The following is a 13,560-nucleotide window of genomic DNA, read 5'->3' on the forward strand; positions in this document are numbered from 1 at the left end:
AAACGCGGCTGGGGGTGGAGTGCATCCTCCCCTGCCCTTAAAGTTATTCTCCGCGCACACACACACACACCGGCCAACTCTCCGAACTGCCCAGTGTTCAAACCTGTTTGGAGGCCTGTAGAAGGGCCTCCGAAGAGGTTAGTGCACATCCCTAGTGGACACTAAGCAGTGTCCACTGCACAGTGTCCACCTCTGTGTCCACTATTAACAGTATCCACTATTACAGATGAGTTATAGGGTGAGGAGAAACTTAAGTATGTCGTACACCGCTCTGGGCTCCTTGGAGGAGCGGAAAATGTAATAAATAAATAAATAGGGATTTGTAAGAAACTGGCAGTAGTTGATACATTAAGGAGAATGTGTAAGTAGGGAAGTGGAGTGAGAAATGAGACCATTGCCATGGGAATGAGCAATTTACCTTGGGAGACAGAATAACAAGAAGGAGCTAATCCCTCTGCTCAAACGGTAATAGTGGCAGAAAGGACGACCCAGGCAGACTGTAATTGTCAAAGGCAAAATATCATGCAGCCTGTAATTGTCAAAAGTTATTCCTGTTTCCTTCAAGCAACACTAGCCAGGCATATTAAGGGCTTGGTGGCTGAAGCACAAACTATCTCCAGGTTTGTCCCTAGGCTTCACAGTATATCTGAAGCCATGTGGTAGAGAGGAAGATGAGCTCTTTGCCACGGCTGCATACATGTGCCTTGGGGTGCATCTTATCTGTGGGAATGCTTGTGGGTTTTGAGCCCAAACTAGACAATTGTTGATAGGAAAAGATACACCCTGAGGTAACCATGTGGCTACCATTACCACAAAACATTTATATACTCCTTTTCAACAAAAGTTCTCAAGGTAGTTTACGTAGGGGCAGGCGCGAGTCGTGAATGCGCTTCCGGGGGGGCGGCGGTCAGCTTCTTTAAGTGTAAACAGAGCCGGTGCTCTGAGTCGCTCAGCAGCCTCCGCGGTGGGGAATCGCCTCCTCCACTCACCTGGCTGCTGGCGGGGGCTCGCCTCTGTGGGAGCCAGATAAGTGGCGGAAGCGATTCCCCGCCGTGGGGGCTGCTGGGCAGCACGGAGCACCGGCTCAGTTTACACTTAAAAGAAGCCGCCCGCTGCCCCCACCCCCCGGAGGCACATTCATGGCTCACGCCTGCATAGGGGAAATAATCTATTGTATATTTTGAAGATTATGTACATTTGTGTGAAATAAAGTCATACTTCGCGATTACCTGCAGATACAATTTTTTCAAGAACGGTCCTGCCACTTAAATTAGCTAAATACACTACTTTTTACACCATGCTGTGTGAAAGGTTTAAATTATTTTAATCAAAACAGCACCAAGGTATTCTTACAGATACTGCATTTTGCACAAACAATCCTGCCACTGAAATTAGCTGAATGCTCTTCTTTTAACACTGGAATATGCTGAGAGAAAGATTTAGATTTTGATGATGATGATGATGATTAATGCTGGATAGAATCATATTTTAACTTGTTCTCAACAGATTTTTTAATAATTGATCAATAATTTAAAAACCACATCATGCCCAAGAGAAGCAGAAGATATTTCTCAGATTCAAATTTACTATGATTCAAATTTACTGTGTATAGTAATTATTCAATACAACAAATAATGTTTGGTTAAAATCCTACAAATTTCAAAATGTTCTTTTACTTCCCCTTTGCAATCACATTAATAAAAATAATTCTGTGACCTATTTAATTTCTTGAAGTTTCTTATAAGTCCAATCTACGCAAAATTACTTTGCCTGATCAATGATGGGCCTCACCTCCTAGTAATAAATAAATGAAGATGGCTCCCTGTCCCCAAACAATTTATAATCTTAAAAAAACAACAACAAGGTAGACACCAACAGTCATTGGAAGGATACTGTGCTGGGGCTAGCTAAGGCCAGCTGCTCTGCTCCCGCAAAACGTAAGAAAATCATCAATTTAAAAAGTACCGCATTGTTCCCTGAGACTGTGGAGAGGATGGAGGGGATGATAGCAGATACATCCCAGGAATGAAACAATATTGGAGAACCTCATTAATTGAGGACCCGACATTCGCAGTTTTGTGTATTTGCTGCATTTGCTACCCAGTCTCAGTATACACGATAAAATTAAGCATTTAAAGGGTTAAGACACGTGTATCCACAGGTCAGGGATGGGTGTAAATGACCTCTGAGGTCATTTCCACCTGCCATTTTGATGACAGGAGCCATTTTGTGGCTCTTTTTGTGAAAAAAAGAATGCATTTTTTCACAAAAAGTGATTAAAAAAACTTGGGGAGGGCATTGCTGGACACCTGGGGACACAGAGCTCAGTAGGACCTCCCCAATTCCCCTACATCCAGTCCATTTTTTGTCCTTTTTCTCCCATTACTTGCTGCCTCGAACTTAATTCCCCAATTCCCATTGTCTCAATGCCGCATTATCCATGGTTTTGCTATCTCCCCCCACCCCCGAATGGAACCCCCGTGGATAATAGGGTTCTCCTGTACTTCAGCCACTCCTCCTACTTTTCCCATCAATTCCATGGGTACATTTTTAAAATGTTAATAATTTTAACAGGGTGTTTAATATACAAATTGGGGTATGTAGTGAAGTGGCCAAATTTGCAGATTACGTTAAACTCTTTAGAGTAGTGAAATCCACAACAGATTGTGAGGAGCTCCAAAAAGATCTCTCCAAACTGAGTTAGTAGGTGACAAAATGCCAAATGCAGTTCAGTGTAAGCAAGTGTGTAAAGTAATATATATTGGGGCAAAAAAATTTCCAACTTCACATACACTGATGGGGTCTGAGCTGTCGGTAACTGACCAGGAGAAAGATCTTGGGTACAGATCTTGAAGGCCAGGAAATTAAGGACCAACAAAAGGAAATACTTTTTCACACAGCACATAATCTATGGAATTCTCTGCCACGGGATGTAGTGATGGCCAGTAGTTTGGATGGCTTTAAAAGGAGCTTAGACAAATTTATAGAGAACAGGTCTATCAATGGCTACTACTCTGTGACCACCTTCAGTCTCAAAGGCATGATACCTCTGAATACCAGTTGCAGGGGAGTAACAGCAAGTGAGAAGGCATGCCCTCACCTCTTATCTGTGGGCTCTCAGAGGCATCTGGTGGGCCACTGTGTGAAACAGGATGCTGGACTAGATAGGTCTTGGTCCTGATCCAGCAAGTCTTACATTCTTATGAATATTTTTTCTGAGATGAAGATTGAGCTTTAGATAGTACATATGTTGAATGTGCATCCTTTTATCCAATAAACAGTTTAAGCTCTCAGCTAAACTACATCCCACCAGACAGTGCTTCTTTGGTTGTAGTGGAAAACTTCTGAATATGCTACACTAATTCTGATTCTCAAATGCAATGTTGCTTCTTGCAGGAAGGCGGTGGATAAAGCAGATGTTTGTTGGGGCATTCCTTATTCCTGCAATGGTGTGTGGCACAGCTTTCTTCATTAACTTCATTGCCATCTATTACCATGCATCACGGGCGATTCCCTTTGGGACAATGGTGAGCACATTAATAGAACAACAGGCTTAACATAAATCAGGAAAACCTCTAGATATCTTTAGCACCCCATCTGCTAAAAGTGGGTAAGAATTTGGACCATATTATATATACAGATACAGTTCAAACGTGAAAAACTGAAAATACTAGTTGCTTCTGATTCAGTATTATGTCATCTAGATAGCACTCCTGCATTTCATTTGAGTTTTGCTTGATACTGAATTGGATTCAGTTTGTAATTGTAGGCCAATATGTTGGTATTAAATTCAAATTTCACTTATCTGGCTCTTTCTTAAAAAGAGAGACTTACTGCTAATGAAAGCCACCTAATGGCAGAGTGGGGAAATGACGTGACTAGCAAGGCAGAGGTTGCTGGTTCGAATCCCCGCTGGTATGTTTCCTAGACTATGGGAAACTCCTATATCAGCCAGCAGCAATATAGGAAGATGCTGAAAGGCATCATCTCATACTGCGCGGGAGATGGCAATGGTAAACCCCTCCTGTATTCTACCAAAGACAAACACAGGGCTCTGTGGTCGCCAGGAGTCGATATCGACTCAACGGCACATTTTACTGTTAATGAAATGTTTGGTGAAAACATTAAAATCTGATGAACTTTACAATCTATTTAGCATTTTAAATAGTTAATGGTTTCCCCCCCACTCTGCAGATGGCTCTTAGTTATTGTGTATTACATTACTAAATGTAAGGATGCAAGATTAGCAGAGTTGTGCGAGAGAAGAATTTGGCCTGGTTCAGAAGTAATTCTTAAGCTACGTTTAAGTACTACACGAATGAGTTTAAGGGAGCCGTGGGCTAACATGCCGCCACTCCCTCCTTTCTCCTATATGATGGGAGGAGAGTTTCTCAGAGAATAAGCCATAGCTCCCTGCTACAAATGAATTTGAGAGAACGATGAGTTAATTAGAACTATAGGAGAACAAGTTTCTCCTACAAACCATAGCAAACTACAGCTCCCCTAGTCCATACATAATGGGGACTAAATGGAGATTTATTCTTAAAATTTATTCTTAAATGGGGATTTATTCTTAAAGTGTAAGTAGAAGCTCTCGCTCTCCTTGTGAGTGCAGGGTGTGAGTGGGGGAGTGCATAAGCGTGACTGCCTTAAGCTCCTCCATGTAGTGCTTTATGTAGGCCTCAGTTGCCAGAAGCCTTGCAGGGAGGAGGAGACTGTAACATCTGCTCCTCAGAGACAGCTGCTGCCCAGTGGTGAGAGCTTGTGTGGCTGCTGTGTTCTGTTGTCAGCTTGCCAGCCTGTGTGCCCCCTGGTGTGTGGGGGGCTGTGGCTGTTGCCCTGTGGGTGAGTCTGCAGGATCGGGGCCAGAGGGAGTGAGTCAGCATTTCTTGAGGATCAGCTTCCCAGATTAGCCATCTTTCTGGGTTTATAAAAGGGCTGCTGCCCTGTGGCGGCGGGCCCGCCACCGAAGGGGTGACACCGAAGGGGGTCACCCCTTTGGAGGAGCCACTTCGGCGGGGGGGGGCAGGCAACGAGGGCGAGGGCCAGGTGGTATTTTTGGCTTCTGTTGTTTTGGGGTCCTAGGTGTTTCATATGTGTATTGCTTTGTCTGTGGATGGGGAGACACGGGGTGTATCCATTGACTGTGGGCTGGCTATTCCGGTGGTGGTGGGGAATAGAGGAAGTAAAGTTGGCAGGTCAGTGCGTCGTTACAGGGGAAGGAAAGTCAGAAATCTTTTCGCTGTTTCGCCTTCCGGTTGCCCTGCCAGCTCTTTGGCCTTGAGGAGCAGTGCCAAACTCCCACAGACTCTCACCTTGCTCCTCTGTAATGTCAGGTTTGTCCGGAATAAGTCTGAAACCATTCATGATCTGATTCTGGATGGAGGGGCAGGCCTGGTATGTATTACAGAGACTTGGTTGGGGGAGGCTGGTGGCCCAGTCTGGTCCAAGCTTCTCCCTCCAGGGTACTCTGTTGAGGAGCAAGAGTGGGGACGTGGGCGGGGAGGTGGAGTGGCTGTGGTCTATAAGAATAACCTCTCCCTGACCAGGATCCCTGTCGAAGTGTCTGACCATATTGAATGTGTGTCCCTAAGTTTGCGGACCAGGGATAGACTGGGACTTCTGTTGGTGTACCGATTGCCCTGCTGCCTGATGGAGTCCCTAACTGAGCTGGTGGAGTTGGTCTCGAATTTGGAGTCTCCCAGGCTTGTGGTGCTGGGGGACTTCAATGTCCACTTTGGGACCAGTTTTGCCTGGAGTTCATTGTGACCATGACAACTATGGGCCTATTCCAAAGGGTCTCGGGACTGACGCACGTTACAGGTCACACGCTTGATCTGGTCTTTCACTCTGATCAGGGTGGTGTTCCATGGGTGGGGACTCACCACCCACGATTTCCACATTGTCATGGACAGGCCACCATCTGGTTAAGGTTGGACTCACAGTCACTCCACACCTTCACAGGGGTGAGGGGCCCATTAGGGTTCCAAGAAGCCTTGGAGGGATTTAGTGTTGGCTCTGCTGGTGATCCTGTTGATGCCCTGGTGGAGAACTGGAACAGCAAGCTCACCAGGGCAGTAGACATGATTGCTCCTAAACATCCTCTCTGACCTGATTCAGAATTAGCCCCTTGGTATACGGAAGAACTACGGGGGCTGAAGTGGTGAGGTAGACAACTGGAGCGCAAGTGGAGGAAGACTTGACTCGAATCCGACAGATTACAACATAGAGCACATTTGAAGATCTGTGCTCTGGCAATACAGGCAGCAAAGAAGTGATTTTTTTCAGCCCGTATTGCATCCGCAAGTTCACGTCTAGTGGAGTTGTTAAGGATTGTGAGAGGGCTATTGAGTGCCCCTCCTCCCTCAAATCAGAATTTGGAACCATCTATTACCCACTGTGACGTGTCTAATGATTTTTGTGTGGATAAAATCTTCGGTATTCGGGCCGATTTGGATTTAGACCCTACAATTACTGCAGTGTCTGAATCAGAGGTGTCCAGCGACTCCTCTTATGTAGTTAGGCTAGATCAGTTTCAGTTTATGACTCATGAGGATATGGACAAGCTGCTTGGAGTGATGCGGCCTACCACCTGTTCTCTTGACCCTTGCTGGACATGGCTAAATCTGGCAGGGAGGTTGTTGTAGAAGGCCTAGTAGAGATCATAAATGCTTCTCTGAGGGAGGGCAGGATGCCTCCTTGCCTTAAGGAGGCAATTATTAGACCACTTCTAAAGAAGCCTGCCTTGGATTCCTCAGAGTTGAGCAACTAATAGGCCTATCTCCAACCTTCCATGGTTGGGCAAGGTAATTGAGAGGGTGGTGGCCTCCCAGCTCCAGGTGGTCTTGGAGGAAACTGATTATCTAGACCCATTTCAGACTGGCTTTCCGGTGGGCTATGGGGTTTCGGCTTTCGGGTGGGCTCCCTAAATGCTTGCCTGGAGGCAGTGATGGGCTGGATGAAGGGTAACAGGCTGAGGCTGAATCCAGATAAGACGAAGATACTTATTGTGTAGGGTTGGAACTCTGGAGGTGACTTTGATCTACCAGTTCTGGATGGGGTCACACTTCCCCAGAAGGAACAGGTAGGCAGTCTGGGGGTGCTTCTGGACACAAAATTCTCCCTGGTGTCCCAGGTTGAGGCAGTGGCCTGAGGTGCCTTTTATCAGCTTCAGCTGATACGCTTTCCTGAGATAAATGACCTCAGAACAGTAGTACATTTGCTGGTCACCTCAAGGCTTGACTACTGCAATGCACTTTATGTGGGGCTGCCTTTGTACGTAGTCTGGAAATTGCAGTTAGTCCAGAATGCAGCAGCCAGATTGGTCTCTGGGTCATCTCGGAGAGACCATATCACTCCTATCTTAAAAGATCTACACTGGTTGCCAATGAGTTTCTGGGAAAAGTATAAGGTTTTGGTAATAACCTATAAAGCCCTAAACAGCTTGGGCCCTGGGTATTTAAGAGAACGTCTTTTTTGCTATGAACCACACTGCCCATTGAGATCATCTGGGGAAGGTTCGTCTGCAGTTGCCACTGGCTCGTCTGGTAGCTACTTGGGGACGGGCCTCCTCCATTGCTGCCCCGAGGCTTTGGAACACACTTCCTGCTGAAATAAGAGCATCCCCATCTCTTACAACTTTTTAAAAGGCAGTCAAGATGCATTTGTTCACACAGGCTTTTAATTAGACATTGTTTTAATTGTGTTTTTAATAGTTTTAACATTTTAAATGTTAATTGTTGTAATGTTTTAATCTTTTTATCTGTTGTTTTTATTGTTTTATTGTAAACCGCCCAGAGACTTGCATTTTGGGCAGTATACAAATGTGTTAAATAAATAAATATATCTTGGTTTTAGAGTTGTTATCTGAACTGGATCTCTGGCTTGGACCCAACTAATTTTAGTGAAAAGAGAAACTGTATTGGTGCTGCTCTGTTAATTTTTTCACTAGCGCTAGCAAAAGACTTAGCAGTGCTGCAGTGTCAGAAACACAGTGAATACAGAAGATGAGATTGTACCAAATTCAGTGGACCATGGAGAGTTCTTGAAAAGAGCTTTTTGTGTAAGAGCTTGTGCAAACAAAAGAACTTCCTAGATTTTGGTCACGTTTTGGATCCAAGCTTATATATTAACTCTTTGAATAACATTCCAAATATTTCTGAACTAAATAAAATAAATATTTAGACGTGTGTGTAAATGGAATAAATGTTTTTTGTTATAATTACTGTTACCATACTGATTAGACAAGAAGTTAGATAGTTATGGCTAGTATTGTTAGATGTAACATTTGACGTTATGGTCACGAATGCTTGTGCTTAAAAGTGGATTCATTTTATATTCTCTCTTCTTGTGTGCCCATGAGTTTACAGGTGGCTGTATGCTGCATCTGCTTCTTTGTTATTCTTCCTTTAAACCTTGTCGGCACCATACTTGGACGGAATCTGTCGGGTCAGCCCAACTTTCCTTGTCGAGTCAATGCTGTTCCTCGTCCAATACCAGAAAAAAAATGGTAACGTATAAGTGGAAGCTCTCTGCATTCATATATCTGGTGAAGTAAATTGTTAATGAAACCAGTTGACTAGTGCCAGAGGACTTTCAGATATGTTTCTGAGCAGTGACGGTGATGTGAGGGTGCAATACGAAGTATTTGAAGGGCTTAGAGCCACCATCACTCTTTTGGGCTAGTAGCAATTCATACTCTCCATTGGTGGATTGCAAGTGATGGATGTTTTGACCCAATTGCAAAACACAACAACATAGTAACACTTGTGAAATTCATCTTCAGTGCTGAAGGTCACTAAAGTGTTCAAAGGCCTTTTAAACTTTAGCATTAATATCTCATTAAACCAGTTATGTAGTACATAAGTTATGACCTTCCATTTGATTATCAGTTCTGCAAGAACTCCTCTGTTATGTGAATTGGTTTTGGTCAAATGAGAAGGCTAGTTCTACTTTCTTTTCAGGTTTATGGAACCAGCTGTTATTGTTTGCCTAGGGGGAATTCTTCCATTTGGATCCATTTTCATTGAAATGTGAGTCTTTGCCAAGAGAACAGTGCAAGTGATTACCAGTAAATGCTTAATATGCCTATCACATTAAACTAATTTACAAATACGTGTCTTACATTTAAATAAGACTTTCTTTGTTTTTAGGTATTTTATCTTCACCTCCTTTTGGGCTTACAAAATCTATTATGTCTACGGCTTCATGATGTTAGTACTGGTTATCCTTTGCATCGTGACAGTTTGTGTGACAATTGTGTGCACATACTTCCTATTAAATGCAGAGGACTACAGGTGGTAAGTATGTGTTTTACAGTCCAAATCTTAATAAACAAAGATTTAGGTAACAGTACTGGTCCAAATAACTGACTCTCCAGCAATAGACTGATTTCTTTAATTTATCAAATAATCTTGCCTACTGGGATGTGAAGCAGAGAGAACTGGAAAAGAATAGTTTCACAAGAGTACAACTATAGAAATTGTGGACCATGAGGTTTGTAAAACTGTATCAAGAAAATCAAACTGCATGAAAAAGCAAGGCAGAAAATAGCCATGTAAATCTTAAACCATGTAAATGATATTTTGATATGGTCCTTGCCAAACAGTTTTCTTTCTAATTGTTTGAGAGAGTTGTGTGTTGTTTTTTAGGCAATGGACGAGTTTTCTGTCTGCTGCTTCGACTGCAATCTATGTTTACATGTATTCCTTTTATTACTACTTTTTCAAGACAAAGTAAGTAGTCTTTGACATGTGTGTTCCCTTTTTAAAATAACAAAACCAGTAGAAAATGTTTTAATTATTGGCTTCAAAAGTCAATATGTGAGTGTCAATAAAAACTTGTCTTCTTTTGGTTTTGTTTTTTCAGGATGTACGGCTTGTTCCAGACATCATTTTACTTTGGTTATATGGCAGTATTTAGCACAGCCCTGGGAATAATGTGTGGTAAGTTCAGAATCTTCAGTTCCCAAGACCATATCTTTGTTTTCTGTTACTTATTTTTAAAGCAATTTAATACAATAAAATACAGAGCCAAAAATCAGTGTTCTTGTGTTTCCCTCAGGGGAAAAAAATTGGCAGTTAGAGCTCTTTTTGGAGAGCAGCAAAAATCACTCTCTCCCCACCCCACACACACTTCCTCTGTGTGCTCTGCTGCTCGGCACACCTTCAGCTGAGCTTGGACCAGCCCTTGCTAATACAGGAGGACCTCCTTATTCACAGTTCCATTACTTTTGGTTTCGCATATCTGCAGTTTAAAAACAGAGGACGAGCCTCATTTTATTTTACTTTATTTATTTATTGTTAAATTTATATACCACCTTTCATTAAAATAATCCCATGGAGGTTTACACAAAATTAAAAACAAAATTATAAAAATGACAAAATTAAAATATTAACCACGGTTAAGGGGTTCGGTCTTTGGTGGAGGGGGAGAAAAGCCCAGGAGCAGCAGTTTAGACCACACGGCCCTTTTTCTTCTCTTGCCCCCTTTTTTGGCACTTTGGAACCCAACCCCCAGGTTTTCATTGACTTACTGTCCCAGCATCCATGGTGTTTGGCCGAGAACCTAACCCCCTCAGATAACTAGGTCCACCTGTACTGCGCTGGATGTCAGCCACTATATTCATCAAATGAGGGTAATGACATAATAGCAAATTTTAGTTTGATCTACTGAACTCATAAATGTTTTTCCTTTAGCAAACACTCATAGGATTGCAGCCGTGATCATATTATGCTTAAGTGAATCTAATATATGTTTCGTCTTTTCTTTACAGGAGCTATTGGCTATATGGGAACAAGTGCCTTTGTTCGAAAAATCTACACTAATGTGAAAATTGATTAAGGAAACTTGGCTCTGGAACAGTTAACATTTGGGGGGTGGGAACAGAGCATATATACTTGCACACCAAAAAGCGCAAGAAGAAAATTGTGTGTTTAACACTGGGCACTCTGTGGGTCTCTGTTTTATGGATCATTAAAAGCAACATCTGTTTTCATTGATCCTAGGTTCTTACTGACTTTCTCCAACTGTTCTCAGCAAGTGCTTGGATTGTATTCAGTAGGCATTACCACAGTACATGCTAATCTTCCCAAAAAGTAGCTCATAAAGATGATATAGACTAGCTCTCTTCAGTGAAGAGGACAAACTGTATTTAAACATTTGTTCCATTCAATTAAAAAGGAAAGTGAAATATGTGGCTCCTAAAACTTTGCTGATTAGTTGCCGGTACTTAAAATAGTATCTTGGAAACATTTCTTCCCTCCAATTCTTAGTGCTATTTGACAATGAAAAGTAACACTGGGTGCTACCAGAATTTAATTTGCAATATCAACTAATTATCAAATATACATGCATTTGTTTTTAAAAAGACAAATATTTGCATGCAATATCAGTTTAATAGGACCAACTTGCCATTTGTTCATCTTTAAAAGAATATCCAGCTATATCTGAAATCCATCCAAAGAAATGAAGTACAAAGGTGGAGTTGTCTGCACTGCAATTTTTGTACAGTTAGCAAGTAAAAATGTTAAATGAAGAGGATACAATCTGTTTTTATTCAACGTGTGGAGGTCTAGATTTAAAAAAAATTAACTGAATGTCTACAATTATTTCTTTTTATTTTTCCCTACATCCTCCCTCCCTTGGGTTTGGAGTGTTTACTTGATTAAAAGGGTAACAAGTGTATAAAACATTAAATGATGTAACTTAGTTGTAGCTCCCAAATATATTTGGATGTACAGATTTACTAAAGAATACTTTTTTCTGATGATTCAGTGTACAAATATGTGAATTTAGGTGGCTTTTTACATCTTGCCTGCTGTTGCATGAAATGTTGGAGGTTTCCTCGCAATATGTGTGTCTTGTTTTCTGTTTACTGAAGCTCTTTCAGAAGCAAAAACTTGTAATTTATAACAGTTTAATTTTGTTTAGTTATCTCTGGACACTTGTGTAACATCTAAAGCAATGCTGCTTTAAGTGTTCAGAAAATGAAAATAAACTTTTCAGACAAATGTTCTGATTGTGAAAAATAGATAAACTTGCAGTTGGAAATGTGTTTTTTAAAAAACAAAAACAAAAAAGACCAGTACTGCAGAACACGAATTTCTGAATAAAGTGCTAATATATTCTTTGGATACTAAAAGACAGAGGGTCTGTCATAGTTCAATGTCAGTGTGCTTTGTTTATCTAGAAAGAAGGTTCCTAAAAAGCAGCATCCCAGAGTGTGCAGAGTATATAGATGAAAGAGAGATGAGAGTGGACAAATAAAGGCCATAATTTTTGAAAGTTGGTTACAGCAATGGCTTTAGCATTTATTTTCAGACAGTTTGATATGAATGTTGGCATGTATCCTCAAGTCAATGCTGATACCAAAAATGCAGTTATTTCCAAAAGACAATTACTGAATGGAATTTATGCATTAATCCAAAATTTTGTGTGGGTGTGTATAAAGCCCCCTCCCCTGGCACTTTTTTTTTTTTTTAGTGGTAAGTTAACCTTGGAGACTTATTTTCACATTGGAAAATATTTGTGCAAAAAGAAATAAAAACCATTTATAGTAAGTGAATTTTAACTGGCTGTTATCTGCAATGCTAAATGCATAGCTTAATCCCATTGTGAATTTCCAAATGAGTCTGTATTTTATTTTGCTATGCAAATGTTGGGCAGATATTAAATGATTATGGCCTTTTGGTTTTTATAATTTGTAGTACATTTATGGAGTAATTTTCTTCCTACATTCTAACAGAGTAGCTTAAATCATCTTTATGCTGCTGCTCTACAACCTCTTCATTTCTCTGAGGCTTGCACAGGACTGTTTCATGAGCCATACTTGAAATAATTGCGGATAGCACAGCAGTAGCAAGTCTATATGTAGCAGACTTATATCTGTTTATAAGTTTGCAAACTTGGAAATCTTGGTAATCTTTCTAGTTGATTGTCATTACTGATGAATTATAATTTTTTCCACCTTCATTCCTGGCTTTTTGTGTTCTGTGCCAAAGGAAAAGTCTAGATTCTGTACGAAGGGGGAATAAACTTTGCCACCTGAATAAAGCAGGCATATTAAGTGATATGTTCATTTTTCATAAAGTATTGGGTTTCTCTTATTTAGTCACTTATGTGCTGCACTTTAGTGTTACCTCAATCATGTTTAGAAAACAATTACAACCAAATGCCACAAGCAGCACTAAAATTGAGCAGTAAAAATATTTTTTTAAAACAGCAGAATTTACAAGTATAAGTCTTGTTAATGGGAGTTAAGTTAGTTATTTCAGTAGTGCTTGAGCATGACAGTCTGGATGTTGTCCAGTATTTCAAAAGGCCTCCGCAAATAAAGTCTTTGCTGCCAAAAGAACACAGAATGAGGTGCTAGGTAAGCCCCTTGCTAACTGGCTTAAGGGGCATTTTTCAAAGTGGTGATTCTTTTAATTAGCAGGAAGAGAGCAACTATTCCTATCCAGTGCCAACACACCATCCCTCCAGTAGCTGATGCTGGTGTCTACCTTCTAGATTTCTTTTTAGATTGTGAACCCTCTTGGGACAGGAAACCGTCTTATTTAT

General features: G+C 41.2%; 1 protein-coding gene across 2 annotated transcripts in view; it reads left to right on the top strand.

Moving 5' to 3' along the window:
- The window catches only part of TM9SF3 (transmembrane 9 superfamily member 3), a 65,241-nt gene extending 52,269 nt beyond the window's left edge, over positions 1–12,972 (top strand). The window contains exons 9-15 of one of the 2 annotated variants that reach the window (XM_053309400.1): positions 3,397–3,527; positions 8,370–8,509; positions 8,964–9,032; positions 9,153–9,299; positions 9,651–9,734; positions 9,868–9,944; positions 10,775–12,972. In XM_053309400.1, coding sequence (XP_053165375.1) covers positions 3,397–3,527; positions 8,370–8,509; positions 8,964–9,032; positions 9,153–9,299; positions 9,651–9,734; positions 9,868–9,944; positions 10,775–10,842 — 716 coding nt within the window. In that variant the 3' untranslated portion in view covers positions 10,843–12,972. The remainder of the gene's footprint in view (positions 1–3,396; positions 3,528–8,369; positions 8,510–8,963; positions 9,033–9,152; positions 9,300–9,650; positions 9,735–9,867; positions 9,945–10,774) is intronic. The other variant, XM_053309401.1, reaches the window with a different exon arrangement.
- Positions 12,973–13,560: the final 588 nt, after the last annotated feature.

This window comes from Hemicordylus capensis, chromosome 3 (genome assembly GCF_027244095.1).
Source record: "Hemicordylus capensis ecotype Gifberg chromosome 3, rHemCap1.1.pri, whole genome shotgun sequence".
NCBI lineage: Eukaryota > Metazoa > Chordata > Lepidosauria > Squamata > Cordylidae > Hemicordylus > Hemicordylus capensis.